The sequence below is a fragment of the Hippoglossus hippoglossus genome, chromosome 11 (assembly GCF_009819705.1).
Source record: "Hippoglossus hippoglossus isolate fHipHip1 chromosome 11, fHipHip1.pri, whole genome shotgun sequence".
Taxonomy (NCBI): domain Eukaryota; kingdom Metazoa; phylum Chordata; class Actinopteri; order Pleuronectiformes; family Pleuronectidae; genus Hippoglossus; species Hippoglossus hippoglossus.
Window position 1 is genome coordinate 342,786 of NC_047161.1, and position 13,395 is coordinate 356,180.

Here is a 13,395-nt window from a genome sequence, read left to right on the forward strand (position 1 = left end):
CGTGTGGTCCCGGTGCGGATGTCCGTTATGTGTCTGCGGTGGTCGGAGCCTCAGAGCGGGACTGAGAGTCACCGCTGCCCCGACACAAGTTTACAACACACGGTCACCGAGCCGAGCGTGACGCCCTGACCACCGCAGCTCACTCCCCGGTACACCGACACGCACACAACCCGCTCCACCGGGACTCAGCCCTTCTCAGCTCCGCGGGGCCCGGCGAGGCGCGGCGGGAGCAGATGGAGCCTGCACCGGCGAAGGCGAAGCCGCAGGGCCGGCTACTGGTGTCCACCCTGCTGGACACCAAGGATGAGCTGGAAGAGGTAGGCTAACCCGGGCCAACGGCTCCTAGAGCAGATATAACCCGGGATAACTCCGGTGGACACGAGCAGTTTGAGTTTAGTTTAAAACAAAGACATGGAACCTCTGGATCACCCAGGCTAGGCTAGTTAGCACGGCTAGCAGGGGGCTAGCAGCGTTAGCATGGCACAGCCGCCCGGAAACGTGTGTGAACACGCTGTAGCCGGTGTGAACCCGCGGTGTGAGGCCGCTGAGGTGCGTCCGGTGTGAGCGAGCCCCGGGGGACGCGGTTTAACGGCACTCCTTACCGATTGTTAGCATAGCATGCTAACCCTACGTAAACATATGGATAGAAAGTGACAGGTGCGCATGCGCCATGGGGCTGTTTGGTTTCTGTCAAAAGGACTGAGATGCACGCACACGCACGCACGCACACCTGAGTGACGTGTTCATGTGGCTTGTACTGTCAGATCAGCTTCTTAACTCTGTTTGTGTGTGTGTCTGTTGGTGTGTGTGTCTATGTTTTTGTCGGTGTGTGTGTGTGTGTGTGTGTGTCTGTCGCTGTATGTGTCTATGTTTGTGTGTATGTGTCTGTTTGTGTCTGTCTGTGTTTCTGTCGCTGTGTGTGTGTGTGTGTGTGTGTCTATGTTTGTGTTATTGTGTGTGTGTGTGTGCACAGAAATCCGAGCGGTGTGCTGGGATCGTCCAGTCATTGACCAATGGGCTGTCTGAGAGAGAAGCCAACGACGCGCTCACTGCTAATGTAAGAAAAAACCAACTGTCCAATCACCATGGCAACCACCAGCATCACAGTGCCAAAGTGCCTGAACTTCCTGTTTACCTGTTCCTCAGGTGTGTAAAGGTCAGCAGCAGCACGAGGAGGTGTGTCTGGGTCTGTTTACTCTGGTCCTCACGGAACCGACCCAGGCTCAGAGGGTGAGACGCCACCGCATCATTATTAATGTGTGACATCACCATGACATCATTCTGACATCACTGTGTGTGTGTGTGTGTGTGGGCAGTGTTACAGAGACCTGACGCTGGTCAACAGAGATGGGATGAACGTGATCCTTGTGAAGATCAACCAGATCCTGATGGAGAAGTTCCTCAAACTACAGGACGTCCCGAGAACTCAGGTGAACAACCTGCACAACTCATCACTGTTGCTATGGTTACGCCTGGTGGCGTTTTCCAGCCTCTAAATCAGATACTTGTGTAAACTGGTCTTGTTTTACTTTGAAAACTCTGCGGTTGTGTTTCAGTCTAAACAGAAACTGAGACTTTTGTAAACGGAAGAAGGTTATTTTATTTATTAAATGATAATATATTAGTCTGGATGTGGCCACTGTGACCTCTGACCTCAATGAATCGTCTGTAAACGGAGAAACTGATGAAGTTGTGTGTACAGCTGGTGTGGCTGGTCCGAGAGCTGGTGAAGAGCAGCGTGATTGGAGCAGACGGCGTCGTCATGACGCTGCTGAAACAGATCGCAGGTCAGAAACTGTCACACAGTTCACTCCTCTTATGTGAAACATCAGCTGAGTTTTTATTGTTTGATTTTCAGGTGGAGATATCTCCACTAAGAACCTGTGGTTGGCCGAGAACGTCCTGGAGATCCTGCTGGAGCAGAAGTACGTTTCACTCAGTTTGTTTATCACCCATCTGTCTTATCTGACCACCAGGAAGTATAAACCCTGATTTATTTCAATGTAAAAGCTGCTGTGAAGCGACTGGAGGACTTTTACAGTGAAGCAGCTGAATCTGTTTTCTCTGTGTAGGGAGTGGGTACTGAAGAGTGGGATGCTGATAGCCATGTCAGTCTACACCTACCTCCGCCTGATCGTCGACCATGGGGCCTCCAACCTGCTGACACTCCGCCAGAAAGAGGTGGACTTCTGCATCAGCATGCTGAGGGAGAAGGTAAGGAAGGACAGAAGTAAAACGTGAGTGAGGAAAAAGAAAAGAAGTACTGTAGGGATGGAAGTAACGAAGGAAAGAAAATGTGAAGAAGGTGGGATGAAAGTAAGGAAGCAAGAAGTAGAAGGAAGTAAGAACGACATAAGGAAGAAGTAAGTAACAAAGTAAGGTTACCCTGACAACCCTGTCTGTGTTTGTAGTTCATGGAGTGTCTGATCATCGGCAGAGATCTGGTTCGTTTGCTGCAGAATGTTGCTCGGATCCCAGAGATAGATCTGCTTTGGAGAGACCTGCTGCACAACCCACAAGTCCTCAGTGCTCAGTTCACCGGTAAACTACACTACCCACAATCCTAAGTCCTCAGTAAACTAGCTTTCACAAACCTCAGATCCTGGAGCTGCTGTGTGTGTGTGTGTGTGTGTGTGTTTCAGGAGTCCTCCAGCTGCTGACCGCTCGGACCTCTAGAAAGTTTCTGGCGTGTCGACTCACACCGGACATGGAGACCAAGCTGCTGTTCATGACCTCCAGGGTAAAGAGACACACACACATAAGCCATTTTCAGACATGGACTCCAGGTAAAATCCAGATAATTGTCTCCAGAGTTTTTCTTTCCCCCTGAACCACACAGCAGGATTAATCAGCCGTTTTAATCACGTGACGAGCTGTTTGATTGGACACTGAATGCTGGATGTCTTCACCCGTGTGTTCAGGTGCGTTTCGGGCAGCAGAAGCGGTATCAGGACTGGTTCCAGAGACAGTACCTGTCCACAGCCGAGAGCCAATCACTGCGCTGCGATCTGATTCGCTACATCTGTGGAGTGGTCCATCCGTCCAATGAGGTGCTGAGCTCTGACATCCTACCTCGCTGGGCTATCATCGGCTGGCTGCTCACCACCTGCACGGTAAGGGGGCGGGGCCTCCGTCTGTCCATCTGAAGGTTGTTATCAATAAATATCAACAAGTGTTGATTAAAAAATGTTTTTGTCTTCAGTCAAACGTAGCTGCCTCCAACGCCAAGCTGGCGCTCTTCTATGATTGGCTCTTCTTCAATCCAGAGAAAGACAGCATCATGAACATAGGTGACACACACACACATCAATGAAAGGGAAACTGGTACTAAGCTTGTTATTGGTCAGTTGCAGTTGTTTCTGTTCATTTTCTTTTTTTTACCTCAGTTTCTTCTCTTGTTTTTCTATCCTTTTATTCTTATAGATTCTATGTCTCATTTTATTGTGTCTTATCTTTGTATTTCATCTGATTGCTTTGATTTGTGAAGTACTTTGGAGCCATGTTTTGATAAGTGTTATACAAGTATTATTATAAGAGGCTGAATAAAATGGATTGGATTCAATTATAAATCTAAATGTTTGTTCAGTTAGCATGCAGACTGTTGTATTGATGTTGTTGTTGTGTTGCTCTGGGTCAGAACCAGCCATCCTGGTGATGCATCACTCCATGAAGCCTCATCCTGCCATCACCGCCACACTGCTGGACTTCATGTGCAGGGTAACACACACACACACACACACACTGACACACACATGCTGTTTTCAGACATGAACTGAATTTCTGTCATGTTCCTGACGTGTTCCTCACATGTTCCTCACATGTTCCTCACATGTTCCTCACATGTTCTGAAGGTTCTGTCTGTGAGAACAAATGTCAGTGTCTCTGGACATGTTCTGGATCTTCTCCTGCAGCCTCCTGGTAAAATGTGTGTAACATGTCCTCGTGAGTCCATGTGAGGAAACAGCAGGACAATGTGTGGAAGCTTCCCAGAGAGCGAGTGGACGTGTTGATGAGGTTTCTAACACGTGACGACCATCCCTCTATCCTTTCTTTCTCTCCCTGTTTCCTTCCTCAGATCATCCCTCACTTCTTTCCTCCGTTGGAGTCTCAGGTCCGTCAGGGTGTCTTCAACTCGCTCACCTTCATCATGGAGAAGAGAGTGCTGGCGTAAGAAACAAAGAACTGTGTTTCACTTTCTTTTAATGGTGCAGAACATATAGATTATTGATATTGATCTTTTGTCTCTCAGTCACCTCGCTCCACTGTTTGATAATCCAAAATTGGACCGAGAACTTCGATCGATGCTAAGAGAGAGATTCCCTGAGTTCTGCAGCTCGCCCTCACCCCCAACTGAAGGTAACACACACACACACACACACACACACACACACACACACACACACACACACACACACACACACACACACACACACACACACAGTGTTGCTGTATTAACAAAACTTTTGTGTCCTGCAGTAAAAATGGAAGAGGCAGTTTCTTTAGAGATGGACAACCACGTGTTGGACAAGGAAGAGGGTTGCTATGACAACACTGAGGCTGCCTTCAGTGACGACGAGGAGGAAGTCAACAACAAAGGTGACGAGATGGGGATAAACCAGATTAAAATGGTTATTCCAGTTGAGACCAGAATGAGGAATTATTATATATTCCTAATGTAAGAAGAACATGTTTACATTGGAGTTTAAACCAGTTCAAAGAGGACGGAGCCAGTGAGAATGAGTTTAAACCAGTTTAAAGACGCACTGCAGGTTGTTCCATGTGTGACTGGTTTACCTGCCACAGGTGAACACCTCAGTTACCTGTTCATTCATAATCCTGCCTGTCGCCCAATCACTGTGCAGGAAAGAAACGGGAGTTCAGGTTCCATCCAATCAAAGAGGCCGTGATGGAGGAGCCTGCTGACATCACACCCTGGCTGGACCAATTAGATGACACCATGAAGGAGAAAGTGCTGCAGCTGCAGAAATCCAGGTGAGAGGCCACAGTCTTCCTTCAGGTCCTCAGCTCGACCTGTGGGTCGCGGTGATGCAACTTGGCATCAGATGAGAATCTAAGAAGAAGAGATCACATCTGAGGTCACTGTGGATTTATGAATAATGAATCAGTTAATATTATATTAATATGATGATAATGTTTTCTCCTGGTCATTACATTAATAATAAAACTGACTCTGTCCTCAGTGACACGGAGACTCAGTGTGAGGTGATGCAGGAAATCGTGGACCTGATCCTGGAGGTGAGTTCTCTTTGTTTCAATAAAGATGATTTACTCAGTTATTTAGACTCCAACAGGAACCATGTTAACATCACCTCATCCTGTCAGTGACGTGTCTGAAAGAAATCGGTTCCACTAAGTAATTAGTAACTAGGTAACTTGAGTAAAGTTACAGAACTGATTCGATTTGGAAACTTCTCAAATCCATAAAGTTTGAGTTTGAATGTGATCCAGAACGTGAGAGTGGACAGAACACAACGTCTCTGTTCATTCACTGTTTCACTTTCACCTCAGCTGTTCTCCCACATGAACTCCGTAAAATGTTGTCCTGACATGTTGTGTAGTTAGTGTTGTGTTGGAGTTAGTGTTTGTCCTGTGAAGCAGCAGCAGGTTGTTGGTCCGACTCGTTCACACCAACAGGAACATGTGGGGAACATCCAGGCGAGGGGCGGAGCCTGTAGAGAAGCAGGAGGACATGACGTATAAACTCTGCTGTGGAAAGATCAGTGTTGTTTACAGCTCATCCACACCGGATATGGACGACGCGTCTCCCCTTCTTCCTGTCAAATCCAAAATATCTTGTGTACTTTGTTCTCTGATGTTCTCTGATGTTCTCTGATGTTCCAGGAGGACTTTGACACAGAACAGATGTCGGCTCTGGCCTCTTGTCTGGCAGAACTGTTTAAAGATCATTTCAGAGGAGATGTTCTTCCAGAGGAGATCACTGAGGAGTAAGACTCTTACTGTCTTTTACTGTGTTACTGTGCTGCCCCCTGTTGGTCACACGATCATAGTTTCTATCTCTGCTCACCTGTCTCTCTCTCTCTCTGATGTTCACCTGTCTCAGGTCCCTGGAGGAGTCGGTGTGTAAACCCGTCTGTCTGATCTTCAGGAACCTGGTCACGATGCAGGAAGACAACAGCGGCTTCTCCGTTCTGCTCGACATGTTGGCTGAACTTTACCAGAAACAACCCAAGATCGGATACCACCTGCTCTACTACCTGAAAGCCAGGTGAGAAGCCCCAGGCTCCACTGATGATGTCACTGATGGTCAGTGATCTGTCCTGCTCTCAGTAGCACAACTAAACTGTGTGTGTGTGTGTGTGTGTGTGTGTGTGTGTGTGTGTGTGTGTGTGTGTGTGTGTGTGTGTGTGTGTGTGTGTGTGTGTGTGTGTGTGTGTGTGTGTGTGTGTGTGTGTGTGTGTGTGTGTGTGTGTGTTCTCAGTAAAGCGGCAAATGGGAAGATGATGCTGTACGAGTCGTTCGCTCAGGCGACGGCTCTCGGTGACCTGCACACATGTCTGATGATGGACATGAAGGCGTGTCAGGAGGACGACATCCGACTGCTCTGCTACCTCACTCCCTCCATATACTCTGAGGTACACACACACACACACCCTCCCTCCATATACTCTGAGGTACACACACACACACACCCTCCCTCCATATACTCTGAGGTACACACACACACACACACACACTCCATATACTCTGATGTACACACACACACACACACCCTCCCTCCATATACTCTGAGGTACACACACACTCCATATACTCTGATGTACACACACACACACACCCTCCCTCCATATACTCTGAGGTACACACACACACACACACACACACACCCTCCCTCCATATACTCTGAGGTACACACACACACACACTCCATATACTCTGATGTACACACACACACACACCCTCCCTCCATATACTCTGATGTACACACACACACACACACACACTCCCTCCATATACTCTGATGTACACACACACACACACACACACACACACTCCCTCCATATACTCTGATGTACACACACACACACACACACACACTCCCTCCATATACTCTGAGGTTCACACACTCACTTGTCTTGGTGTCTGTACAGTTTCCAGATGAGACGTTGAGAAGCGGCGAGCTGCTCAACATGATCGTCGCCGTCATCGACTCCACGCAGGTAACTGACACGTGTTATTAACGTGATCTGAACCTTCTCTGGTTGGTGGAAACATACAACAAACACAAGGTGGTGATTCTAGTTGTTTAAAGTCAATTTGAAATATTCATATTCACAATGTTCCTCATTCAAGAACAAGAAGATGGCAAATTAGCTTAATTAACGGCCCAATAATACCAAATAAGGCTAAACTTGCTGCTGTCAGAAGTGTTCATTCCTGAAAATGACACCAAAGAGTAAAGAACATTGAGAGTTTGGAGATTAAAGTGCTGATTTCAGAGATACAGAAAAGAAAGTCTGGACTTTTCATCAGCATCAGCAGTGGAATTAAGAGACTGAAGCAGCTGTTAACGCTGTGTCACTGAAATACAGAAGAAAGAGTTCCATATGAAAATGTTGTAAAAAATGTCACAATGACTGTAACAGGATCGGATAATAGTTTACAGGTGAAGTACAGCATTAAGATCCATTAGTGAAAAACCTCATCTGAATAACGGCAGACGAACTTCTTCTGACTCGTATGTCAAGTCTGGACTCGCATACAAATCTGTTCGTACCGACGGTTCATTATTCTCATAATTAACGTTGTGTGTGTGTGTGTGTGTGTGTGTGTGTGTGTAGTTACAGGAGCTGATGTGTCATGTGATGATGGGAAACCTGGTGATGTTCAGGAAAGACTCTGTGCTCAACATCCTCAGTGAGAAACAGTCGCACAACAGTTTATTGTGTTTGTGTTGAGCTGCAACTGATTGTGTGTTTTCTTCTTGTGAACAGTTCAGTCTCTGGACTGGGAGACGTTTGAACAGTACAGCACCTGGCAGCTGTTTCTGGCTCACAGTATCCCTCTGGAAACCATCATCCCCATCCTGCAACACGTCAAGTACAAAGGTGACAGCCGACACCATGATTGCTTCTGGATTGCAATGACCAACCATAGTGGACAAAGATTATTACAGAGAAATAAACATGAAACATAAAAACGATCATGTGTGAAGCTTTTCTTATTGAATTTAATAAGCTTGTGTGATTCTTTGTGTTTGCAGAACATCCAGAGGCTTTATCGTGTCTGCTGCTGCAGCTTCGCAGGGAAAAGTACGAAAATCACAACAACTTTTATTCCTTCTTCATATTACAGGTGTGGTTGTCCCTGTTAATATGTGTGTGTGTGTTGTGTGTCAGGCCCAGTGAGGAGATGGTGAAGATGGTCCTGAGTCGTCCCTGTCATCCCGAGGACCAGTTCACCACCAGCATTCTGAGACACTGGGCGTCCAAATACGACGACACGCTGGGAGAACACATCAAGGCCCAGCTGATCAAGAACAACAACCAGCCCCGCAAGAGACAGAGGTGAGGACAGACTTCAGACATGAACTGTGGAGTTTGTTGCCGGAGATTCTCCGGGTCAGACTCGTCAGAAGCTTTGGAATTTTTCGTCTTCTCTTTACTGCTCCTCTTCTTCATCCTGAGATATTTGTGTTCTTCCAGTTTCACGTCCGTCACGTGTTAGAAACCTCATCAACATGTCCACTCGCTCTCTGTGAATTGGGAAACAGCTGTAGCGACCCCAGTCAGGCTGCACACTGATTTTTCCAGATACCAGTGCTCAATCGTTTCTTTTAGAACGGTTCCTCCCTTTACACAGACTTGATTTCAAACATTTGCTGCACGTCTTATCGTCGCGAATCCTTTCGCATGAAATACAACCGCAGTTTGGACCATTCAACTTTAGACATGTCGTTTTGTTGACTTCAGTTTGAGGTGGCTAATAGCTAACTGTAGGCTAATGTTACGTGCTGCCAGAGCCATGTGGACAGCGTGTTTTCATCAGAGTCAAATGTCACGTTAAAGACACGTGTGGTGAATTTATGTTGCCTGTAAACAGGGAAACTATTTGAGAACAGAGCTCAGATCTCTGCGTTGTGTTTTGGTCCTGTAGGTGCCAGCCGTGTGAGAGCAGCTGTCTGATTGGCTAATTTCAGTAGTTAATGGCAGTGGTGGGTCAGGCGCGTCATGTTGTCCACGCAGGGACACGTGTGTAGTAACATGTGTCTGTGTGTGTCAGTCTCCGTAGTTCCAGCAGTAAACTGGCTCAGCTGACTCTGGAACAGATCCTGGAGCACATGGACAACCTGAGACTGAGTCTGAGCAACACCAAGAACAACTGTGAGTCCACTCTCCCCTCATCACTCAGAACTGATCCTGGATCTGTTGATCACTGATAACTGATCCATGTGTCTCTCTGTCAGTCTTCACTCAGACTCCCATCCTCCAGGCTCTGCAGCACGTTCAGGCCAGCTGTGACGAAGCACACAAGATGAGGTACACACACGTATACACACACACACACACGCAGTAACAAACTGTATCTCACACACACACGTGCTGATGACATCATAACGTACCTCACTTCCTGTTGCTGCAGGTTCAGCGACCTGTTCGCTCTGGCGGAGGAGTACGAGGACTCTCAGTCAAAGCCTCCAAAGTCTCGTCGTAAAGCTCCGGCCTCCTCGCCTCGCTCCAGGAAAGGAGCAGCTCCGCCCACCAACGAGGAGGAGAGCGCCTCCAGCAGCGCCTCGGTACGTACCGACCACGTCTCAGGCTCAATACCAGCGTTAAATGTAGCTCCACCCGACGTTACCCATGTCCTGGTGTTGGTGGAATGTACATGACGCGCAGCGCCGTCCAGTCACAATCATCCACTGTAGATAAACATGCTGGCTGCTAGTCCGACACGCCCCCTGTCAAAGCAAGAGCGAGGCCGACACTTCCTACACAGACTGGAAGCTGTTGACCAATCAGAGTGGACCAGCTGACCAATCAGAGCAGAGGGGAGCTGAAAGAGACGGGAGCTACAACCAAGTGTTTGAGACAGAGGCTGAAAAAAGGAGCTGAAAACATCTAACAGTCATAACACTAATTAAATGATCAACTTAAGATGAGCATGTTTCCTTTAATATTAATGTACATGACGTTAATTTCCGTCTGTGTTGCAGGAGGAGGAAGACTCGAAGCCCAAAGCTCCAAAGAGGAAGAGGAAAGGCTCGTCAGCCGTCGGCTCTGACAGTGACTGATGGACTCTGACCAATCACATGCCAGCTGCCACGGAGACAGCCAGCCAACCAGACGCTCTGACCACTGGAAGAAGCCCCGCCCCCCCTTCCTGATGACATGCACTGACGCCCGCGGAAGGGGCGGGACTCGGAGACGATGCAGACTTTAAATCCCATGTGGTGAACTGATTTTCACATGATGAGACTGATGCTCTTTCCACAGAGACGAGGACTGACCTGGTCAAAGGTCACTGTGTGGCTTAACTCCCATGATGCACTGGGAGGAGGAAGCCTCGAACTCTGGGAACAAAATGACTGATTTTAATACAGGGAACATGATGATGATGAAGATGAGTGTGGTTGTTTTTGGGTACTCCTGCTTTTTTTCTGGAGGGGATTTTGAACTCTTATTGTGGAGGATCCTGACTTCCTGCTGTTTTTAGCAGCTCCTCCATGTTTGTCTCGCTGCAGTAAAAGCTCTTCGTCTGCTCTGAACATGATGTGGAATTCTTCATATAAAACTGAAGTTTGTTTCAGGTGGTCATCTCTGTCTGGGGGGGCGGGGATCAGTCAGTAAAGCAACATTTCACCTTTTTTTTTTTTTTTTACCAATGTTGTTAAAAACCTGAAAAATCCAAATGGAGTTTGGTTTGTGTTTTTTTTGTTCAGTTTTTGTCCAAAATTTACTTTTGACTTTTGGTGAAATACAGATTTAAAGACAGTCAGATGAACCCTTTTGATTCAGATAATGTGACTTTATCACTGCCAACATCCCATAATATCCTTTGACCCATCAGTCTTTCTTGTGCTCAGACACTTTGAACCTTTTTCAGCAGTTAAATTATTAAATCATTAAGAAGCCGTTCCGGAGATAAAACCTGTTCCTTCACATTCTGATGAGAAACTTTAAATCACTTTGTTATTTCTGTTTTCACAGCAACGCGTCAGCACTCAGTGTATTTTCTTTATTAATGACATCACCTCCACGTCTTGTCATCACTTGATGGTCATTTGCCAGAGAACCCCATTGGTCAGGAGGTTGAATGTGGGCGTGTAGAGGGCGGGGCATGAGGCAGATTCCTGTACGCACGTGTCCAGGTGACCTGTGATTTGCGAAGTGAATCCTCAGCGTGCGTGTGCACGGTTTAATGAATCCTTTGTGTGCACGTGGACTTTTAGTATGAATCCTCCAGTGTTTTATAAATGAGGACCAGGTCTGATCAGTGGGATTGGATCCAGCTGCTGACAAAGACCCTCAGTTCACTTCAGACCAGGTGAGTGGACCTCACTGTTCTGCTCTGATCCTCTGGAAGTAAGTTCTGGTCCAGGTCAGGATCTAGTCTGACTGAACCGGGTCAGACCTCCTGCTGGTCTTCTGAACCCTCTTGTCTCTGCAGCCTCAGGATCATGTCGGTCATTAAATCCGGATCATCTCTGCGGACCCTGGTCCTGACTCCGGAACGACTCCCCGCCTTCCTCATCCCGTCCCGCAGTCCGCGCCTCATTTTGTCCCTTCACCGGAGCTCGCCGGACTGGGTCAGACTCCTGTCCGACCACGATGAGGACAGTGCGGGAGCCAGTCCCCCGGAGGTCCCGCTCAGCCCCGCGGCCTCCCCCCGGTTCCTGCTCCGCCTGCCGCCAAGGCTCAGAATTCCGCGTCGCTCCGCCGCTGCAGCGGCAGAGTCAGCGGACATGCCGCTGCCGCACGTGGAGGACGTGACCACGCCCTACGGCTTCCGGGCCGTGCTGGCCGAGAGCCCGCGCACGCACCGGAGAGAGTCCCTGTTCCACCGGAACAAGCCGGTCACCGTGACGGTCACCGACCCCGAGCAGCTCCCGGTAGAAGGTCCCGGTCCCGGTCCCAGTCCCGGCAGGTCCCGGGCGTGTGTCCGGACCGTTAAATCACTCGGTCTGCAGGTGATGAAGCAGCTGAAGATTCTCAGTCCCGCCGCCAGGAGGAGCCAGAGATCACAGGATCAATGAAGCTGAATGTTTGATCTCCATGGTTACCGCAGACTCTGCCCCCTGGTGACCAGTTTGTATAATTTTCTCTTTTACTGGAAAAATGTTGAATAAAGTTTAATGTTAGAACTAACTTGAGATTCTCTGGTTCTTTACTTTAGATTAGTTCTGAACTTTTAACTTGAACAACACAGCTTTTACCATTTATTTCATTTAGCTCTGAAGCTAAAGGAGCGTTAGCCACAACAGCGCCACCTACCTGAAGTGAGAACCAAGGAACACAATGAATTCTTATGCTAAGTGTCAGCACCAGGGTCAGAACGTGACATCAGCAGAAAGAGAAACGTTGTGCTCAGTTCTCACAGAATCTAAACCAGTAGAGGGACGTGTCCAGCTGCAGGGACGAGGACGGACCCTTCAGACGCTCCAGATGTGTTCCGGTGTCACTGACCTCATGTCTCTGTTCTGGACATGGACAGTTTGTCTTCAGCTCGCCCTGCTTCCTGTGAACAGCCAGGCGGCTGCTCGCACGAGGAGCATCACTAGTGTTTCTCTTGTCGACATGAAGCTAGCTGTCAGTACAGCACATTTCAGACTCCTTATATTTTGTATTATATATTTTTATTTTTTATAGCCTACATTTCTGTCTGCCTGTGTGTGCATCTGTACACAGTCCAATTTGACAGGCTGTTGGGGAGCATGTGAAATAAATAATGTAAAGTATTTCCTCACGTTTTACATATCCATATGTCAAACCTTGTTCATATTGCATTAAAATGCTGAAATGGATTCTGATGTGCATTTTCTACACAACGTGTGTGTGTGTGTGTCCCATTGTCTGTGTAGTCTTGGGTAATTTGTTATATTTGTATTCACAATGAACATTTACTCTTCATGCCAGGTTAATTATTGTACTATACTACATCACCCTAAACTACAACATACTACAGTATACTATAATATACTGTACTACAACAGTATAATATACTACAGTATACCTTTGTTCAGGTAGTTGCTCTGCTGAGGAAAAGGCTTCCGGTTCTCAAACAGATTTAATGTGACTTATTTGATTCCTCTGGTGTTTTTCTTCTTCTGGTGTTTTGAATGTGTCTGTTTGTGTCTTTAATAAAGAAACAACACATTTTATTTTATTTAGTCGCGCCGTCACTTCGCTACTCCTGCCG

General features: G+C 47.4%; 2 protein-coding genes across 3 annotated transcripts; both read left to right on the forward strand.

Annotated features, from left to right (window-relative positions):
- Positions 1 to 6: 6 nt before the first annotated feature.
- ints3 (integrator complex subunit 3) lies at positions 7 to 10,749 on the forward strand. 2 transcript variants are annotated; one of them, XM_034600513.1, is made up of 29 exons: positions 7 to 317; positions 974 to 1,057; positions 1,147 to 1,230; positions 1,317 to 1,430; positions 1,703 to 1,787; positions 1,859 to 1,925; positions 2,073 to 2,214; positions 2,412 to 2,541; positions 2,643 to 2,740; positions 2,922 to 3,113; positions 3,203 to 3,290; positions 3,638 to 3,717; positions 4,076 to 4,167; positions 4,250 to 4,356; positions 4,477 to 4,596; positions 4,863 to 4,992; positions 5,202 to 5,256; positions 5,863 to 5,966; positions 6,083 to 6,247; positions 6,461 to 6,614; positions 7,131 to 7,199; positions 7,821 to 7,896; positions 7,974 to 8,087; positions 8,243 to 8,291; positions 8,379 to 8,546; positions 9,262 to 9,362; positions 9,446 to 9,518; positions 9,622 to 9,775; positions 10,193 to 10,749. In XM_034600513.1, exons 1-29 carry the CDS (start codon positions 234 to 236, stop codon positions 10,268 to 10,270), a joined length of 3,057 nt encoding a protein of 1,018 aa, XP_034456404.1. In that variant the 5' UTR covers positions 7 to 233; the 3' UTR covers positions 10,271 to 10,749. The 2 variants fall into 2 exon arrangements, with proteins under 2 accessions (XP_034456404.1, XP_034456405.1); XM_034600514.1 differs by lacking the exon at positions 10,193 to 10,749 and adding an exon at positions 9,876 to 9,995 and having other exon boundaries at positions 234 to 317; positions 9,622 to 9,811.
- Positions 10,750 to 11,251: 502 nt separating this feature from the next.
- Positions 11,252 to 12,344, forward strand: LOC117770819 (C2 calcium-dependent domain-containing protein 4C-like). The gene has a single exon (XM_034600568.1). The coding sequence runs from the start codon at positions 11,657 to 11,659 to the stop codon at positions 12,230 to 12,232; it is 576 nt and encodes a 191-aa protein (XP_034456459.1). The 5' UTR covers positions 11,252 to 11,656; the 3' UTR covers positions 12,233 to 12,344.
- The last annotated feature ends 1,051 nt before the right edge of the window (positions 12,345 to 13,395 follow it).

What these genes read in the sequence shown, in the direction of transcription:
- ints3 (XM_034600513.1), top strand. Translation starts at nt 234, where the DNA reads ATGGAGCCTGCACCGGCGAAGGCGAAGCCGCAGGGCCGGCTACTGGTG. An exon ending in CCTCAGTGCTCAGTTCACCG is followed by an intron (nt 2,542 to 2,642) that starts GTAAACTACACT and finishes TGTGTGTTTCAG; the next exon opens with GAGTCCTCCAGCTGCTGACC. An exon ending in CCAGAGGAGATCACTGAGGA is followed by an intron (nt 5,967 to 6,082) that starts GTAAGACTCTTA and finishes CACCTGTCTCAG; the next exon opens with GTCCCTGGAGGAGTCGGTGT.
- LOC117770819 (XM_034600568.1), top strand. Translation starts at nt 11,657, where the DNA reads ATGTCGGTCATTAAATCCGGATCATCTCTGCGGACCCTGGTCCTGACT.